Source organism: Aedes albopictus, chromosome 2 (assembly GCF_035046485.1).
Source record: "Aedes albopictus strain Foshan chromosome 2, AalbF5, whole genome shotgun sequence".
NCBI classification, from domain to species: domain Eukaryota; kingdom Metazoa; phylum Arthropoda; class Insecta; order Diptera; family Culicidae; genus Aedes; species Aedes albopictus.
Window position 1 is genome coordinate 340,167,694 of NC_085137.1, and position 6,341 is coordinate 340,174,034.

Genomic DNA, 6,341 nt, shown 5'->3' on the forward strand with positions numbered 1-6,341 from the left:
TAGCCTCGAAGTGCTGTGTGCGTTTCTGGTGCGCCACGAAACGACACGAAATAACCCGAACCAAGTCCTGAAGAAAAAGTGTTCCGCCGGTGAACCGGCAAAGGATTCTAGTGATTAGCAGCTTTGCGAACATCGCCAAACTCCATATAGCACAGTAGAGAATCAACCGATTCTGTTGTGTCCGAGCGTGTCTGTGTTCCCGGACAGCTCATTCCAGGGTAGCGATTCTTTCGCTTGGCCCTACTCCGATGGGTGATGTGGCGCAAGCTGTTCAACGGTGAAGAAGAAGAAGAAGAAGAATTGCCCATCCGAAAACCGTACAGTGAACTAACAGTGAAAAAAGAAGAAGAGGAAGCAGAAAAAGAAACAGTGAAAGAAGAATCAGTGATAGAAGAAAGTGAACATTCGGAAACAATCATGGCCAAAGAAGAAAATTTGGTCCATAAGCGCGGCCTGGTGCGGGCAAAAGTTACCCGCATCCGAAATAGTTTGAAGAAGATGGAAGATGACCAACAGCAGGCATCATTGCCTCTGATTCGAGTTTTTGCCAAAAGCCTGGACATGCATTACAGTGAGTACAACCTAGTGCAGGACGAGATTCTTAGTGTATGTGCACCGGCAGTAAGGGGAGTGCACGAAGAAAAGTACGAGGAGTTCGAAGAGCTATACAACGAAACCAGCCTCATGATCGAACGATTGAAGGATGCGTTGGCCCCTTGGCCCATGCAGGCCGTTGTTCCAGCCGGCCAGCAGTTGCAGGGAGCCGAACCGCCGCAGGTGATCGTTCAGCAGCAAGCGTTTCGGGCACCGCTTCCCACATTTGATGGGAAGTATGAGAACTGGCCGCGATTTAAAACAATGTTTCAAGATCTCATGCGCCGTTCGACAGATTGCGATGCCATCAAACTCTACCACTTAGAGAAATCCCTGGTCGGTAGTGCTGCTGGAGTAGTCGATTCCCAGACGCTCCAGGATAATAATTATAATCAAGCCTGGCAAATCCTCATGGACAGATATGAAAACGAGCGACTGATCATCGACAACCACATCCGGGGGTTGCTTAACCTCAAGAAAATGACGAAGAAGTCATCGAAAGAGCTCCGAGAGTTGGTCGACGATTGCAGCCGTCATGTCGAGAATTTGAAGTTCATGAAACAGGAGCTTCTGGGAGTGTCAGAACTATTTGTCGTCAACATCTTAACAGCAGCGCTCGACAAGGAAACGCGTGAACATTGGGAATCCTCTCTGACCCATGGTGAACTGCCCAAGTATGACGACACGATTGAATGCCTCAAACAACGATGCCTCGTCCTCGAGAGGTGTGAAACAGCGAGTTCATCAGCAGCTGAGAAGCCTCCAACCAGCTTCAAGGTAGGTGCCCTTCCAAAATCGATATCGCGTTCTTCCAACGCCGTCACATCACAAAACGAAATTATTTGCGAGTTGTGCAACGGTCCGCATCCCAACTTCAAGTGTACGATGTTCCGCAATCTGACCGTTGCTGAACGCATCGCCAAGGCACGCGAAGCAAATATTTGCTTCAATTGTCTTAGGAAGGGCCACCGATGCAGCAACTGCCAGTCCGAGAGAACCTGCTCGAAGTGTTCCGCAAGACACCACACGATGCTTCACCCGCAAGAACCATCAGCGACCTCGGAACAGCCGACACCGGCAGATCCATCGCAAGCCAACGTGAACAGTACCAGTGTTCCAGCTCCGATACCAACCGAAACAACGACAGGCTCCAACGCATTGGTTAATCATGTTTCCCAAACCAAAGCCTTTCCCGCCGTTAAAGAGGTTTTGCTGCTAACGGCGAGAGTCAACCTTCTGGACGATCAAGGTCGTTCGCATTCTTGCCGTGCTCTTCTGGATTGCGCGTCCCAAGTGTGCCTGATTTCCCAGGCCATGGTCAATAAGCTGGGTAAGAAAACGTGGCCAACCAACACTGAGGTCTTCGGTGTTACCGGCCGTCGGGCCACCACTCAAGGGATGGTTGTGACTGTCACGTCCAACTACGGTAAGTCCAGCTTGAATATTCCTTGTCTTGTTATGCCCCATGTGAGCGGCACCATTCCAACGAGATCGATCGACACTAAGCTGTGGCGTTTGCCAGCCGACGTGGTGTTGGCTGACCCGGAGTTCTTCGTTCCAAGCAGTGTAGATCTCCTGATCGGCAACCAGTTTTTCTTCTCCCTCTTGAAATCTGGCCAACTTAAAATCGACGACGAACATCCTCTTCTGCAAGAAACCGTGTTCGGCTGGGTGGTTTCCGGACCAGTTGATGTCAGCCCCAATCCAATTGCTTTCTCCCACGCCGTTACTACCAAGGAGTTGGACGAATTGATACAGAAATTCTGGGCGATCGAAGAGGTCGCTGAAGCTTCACCGCATACAGTAGAGGAACAGCAGATTGAGGCCCATTTCGCGGCCACTCACCACCGAGACATGTCTGGTCGATTTGTTGTGCAGCTACCGTTTCGAGAATCCCTTGCCGATCTCGGTAACAACAGAGCATTGGCACTGAAGCGGTTCTACATGCTCGAAAAGCGATTGGAAGGCGATATCCAGTTGAAGCAGGAGTATGTAAAATTCATCACTGAGTACGAGGCTCTCGGGCATTGCCAGGAGGTGGACGAAAGGTGTGATCCAGTTGGGCAGCAGTGCTATTATTTGCCGCACCATGCGGTGTTCAAGCCATCGAGTTCATCAACAAAGCTCCGAGTAGTGTTTGATGCTACTGCCAGGTCATCGAAGGGTGCCTCATTGAATGACGTACTCCAGGTCGGCCCAACCATCCAGCGTGACTGTTTCGGCATCTTACTGGGCTTCAGAATGCACCGCATTGCAATCAGCGGTGATCTCTCAAAAATGTACCGCCAAATTAGAGTTGATCCTCGCGATACTCGATTCCAACGCATCTTCTGGCGTAACAATCCGACCGATTCGATACGCGTCCTGGAGCTGGCTACCGTCACATACGGCACCGCATCGGCTCCATTTCTGGCTACCAGGTCGCTGGTGCAGCTCGCTGAGGACGAACAATCCGATTTCCCTGAAGCAGCGGAGGTGGTTCGTTCTGACTTCTACATCGATGACGCCTTAACCGGAGCAGACACCGAAGCCGAAGCCATCCATTTGAGAGAAGACCTGCAGAAGTTGCTCGCCAGGGGAGGATTTGACATCAGGAAGTGGTGTTCGAACTCGGCAGCGGTTTTGGAAGGCATACCTGAGGAAGAAAGGGAGAAGTTAGTCAAGATCGATAATTCCAACGACGCTGTGAAAACTCTCGGTATGCTGTGGGATCCGTTCAACGACGAGTTCCGATTCTCTGCCGATATATTCGATGAAGACACCACAAAACCTATAACGAAGCAGTTTGTCCTGTCGCAGATATCCAAGCTGTTTGATCCGATAGGTTTCGTTGCTCCAGTGATTGTGTTGTTCAAGATTTTGATGCAGAGCACATGGGAGAGAAAGCTGGCATGGACTGAACCTCTTCCTGACGATATGCGGAAACAGTGGCTCCATCTGCGCGATTCGCTGAATGGATTGGATTCAATCAAAATTCCGAGGTGTGTGATCCCTGTCAACGTCGCATGGTTCGAGATCCATGGATTTGCGGACGCTTCAAAGAGTGCTTATGGAGCATGCCTCTACCTCCGGTCGGTCAAGACCGATTCTAGCATTGACTGTCAACTGTTGTGCAGCAAGTCACGAGTAGCGCCGCTCTCTGAGATGACCATTCCCAAATTAGAATTGTGTGCAGCACTACTTCTTTCTCGTTTGGTTTTGAAGGTGATTCCATCGTTGAAGGTACCGATTCGTCGAATAGTTCTGTATTCTGATAGCCAGATTGTACTATCCTGGATGAAAAAATCTCCTGGCCAACTACAAATTTTTGTTCGAAACCGAATCGTCGAGATCAACCAAACTACAGCGGACTTCACTTGGGAGTACGTCCGCTCAGAGGATAATCCAGCCGACATCGTTTCAAGAGGCCTGTTTCCATTGGCATTGAGCGGGAACCAGCTGTGGTGGAAAGGATGCCGAGATCTGCTACAGTCTGACCACCAACCTGCCACCTTCGAAGATATCCCTGATGAAGAACTGCCAGAGATGAGAACAGTAGCGGTCGTCAACTTGGCGACGATCGAAATCCTACCAGTCTTCAGCACATACAGTTCTTTCCGTAAGCTACAAAGGGTTGTAGCGTATGTTCTCCGATTCATTCGAAACTGCAGATCGAAGAAACTTCAGGATCGTCAACGTTCGCAGCAGTTAACCGTTCCCGAAATGCAAGCGTCACTGGAAAGAATTGTACTGGTTATTCAGCGTATGGAGTTTCCCGACGAAATACAACGTGTACTCTCCGGCGAGCCATCCAAGAGACTTGCTCCACTCTGCCCTATCGTCGAAAATGGTATCTTACGTGTAGGGGGACGATTGCAGAATTCAACCCTTCCATTTGACGCTCGACACCAAATGATACTTCCGAACCATCATCCAATCACCGAACGAATCATCCGTACGCTGCATGAAGAGAATCGACATGTTGGACCCGCCGGTCTATTGGCTATCGTCCGACAGAAGTTTTGGATACTAAATGGCCGCTCAACCGTCCGAAAGGTTACGCGTTCCTGCATCCCATGCTACCGAACGCAGCCCCGAAAGATCCACCAGCTGATGGGAAACCTGCCTGATTTTCGAGTGACTCCGGCGATGGCGTTCGAATATTCTGGAGTGGATTACGCAGGGCCTGTAATGGTAAAGGAAGGACGATATCGCCCCAAGATTATCAAGGGATACATAGCCGTCTTTGTATGTCTTGTGACGAAGAACGTACACTTGGAGCTGGTGTCCAGTCTGACAACCGAGGCGTTCTTAGCAGCTCTTGACCGTTTCGTGAGTCGTCGTGGATTGGCCAAAATGATCCTCTCCGATAACGCCACCAACTTTAGTGGTGCCTCCAATGAATTACACGAGCTCTACAGGCAGTTCCAGAATGAAGTGACGCACAACAGGATCAACGATTTTCTGCTTCCACGTGAGATCGAATGGCGATTCATTCCACCAAGGGCCCCGAACTTCGCTGGTTTGATGGAAGCTGCAGTAAAAAGTGTGAAAACTCACCTTAAGCGTACGCTGCAGAATGCCACCCTGACTTTTGAGGAGTTCGCCACAGTCCTTTGTCATATAGAATCCATCCTCAACTCACGTCCTCTCTACGCGATGTCCTCCGATCCAAACGATCCTATGCCGATCACACCAGCTCATCTCCAGTTGGGGCGTGTTACCGAGCCAGTTCCAAAGCCATCGTATCTGGACAACAAGGAGAACCGATTGTCAAGGTGGCAATACCTCAACCTGCTTCGAGACCGGTTCTGGCAGTCCTGGTCGAAGGAATACCTATCCACCTTACAAGCCCGAGGAAAGTGGACGAAGACGGCGCCGAATATTGTTCCAGGAATGGTGGTACTAATCATCGAGGATAACGTGCCCCCGCAATGCTGGAAATATGGTAAAATCGTTAAGACCTACCCCGGAAGCGATTCTCTTGTACGAGTCGCTGATGTAAAGTCTGCAACCGGAATCTTCAAACGCTCAATTTCGAAGCTTGCACCGCTGCCCACCAAGGATAATGAGAACCTGCAGCGTGATAGCGAGATTCCCAGTGCTTCATCCGATGTTCCAGATTACCTTGTTGCTTGAGTCTTCAACCCGGAGGAAAACATCTTCTCTTCAGGGAAACCAAATTCCATCTGTATCTTGAAACCTTCGGTATTCAGCCGGGGGTGCATGTCCGATCTTCGCCCGAACAAAGTTTGAAATGAACTTTTTTGACATCGTAAACCAATGCCTACCTCGATGTGCGAAAAGTTTGCGTTCAGCGGACTGCCACATCGCCGCAGCCAACTTGACGCAATCGAACGCAACGCAGCAACGAACGGAAGAACGAAAGGGACGATGAAAAACTCGCGCGCAAACCCAGCATCTTCGAAGCGGCTCAATCTCATTCTCCAAGTGGACCGCGCGGCGTTCAGACAAACTCTGTTATTTTTCGTATAATATAGTCAATTTGTTTAGTTAAGTGAATCACCAGTGCTTTTTCATTTCCGGATTCGAAAGTCCCGGGTAGCTTAGTGATACAGTCCGCTAAATTCCCTGTGATTTCCACCTACGAACGGTTTTCTCGTGTTGGTCTGTGCAAAGACGCAACAATGGTTTTCCTGCTCATTGTCCATCAGGTCATCGAAAATGCCATGGTTTGATGTGTCGCATGCATGGGTTTGGTTCACTTGTATATTTGGCCACTTCCAGCGGGACGCCTAGAACCGGTT

The 6,341-nt window shown here is 49.9% G+C and overlaps 1 protein-coding gene across 1 annotated transcript; it reads left to right on the plus strand.

The window, feature by feature from the left end:
- The first annotated feature begins 255 nt into the window (after positions 1 to 255).
- On the plus strand, positions 256 to 5,712 carry LOC134286723 (uncharacterized). The gene has a single exon (XM_062848388.1). The coding sequence runs from the start codon at positions 256 to 258 to the stop codon at positions 5,710 to 5,712; it is 5,457 nt and encodes a 1,818-aa protein (XP_062704372.1).
- Positions 5,713 to 6,341: the final 629 nt, after the last annotated feature.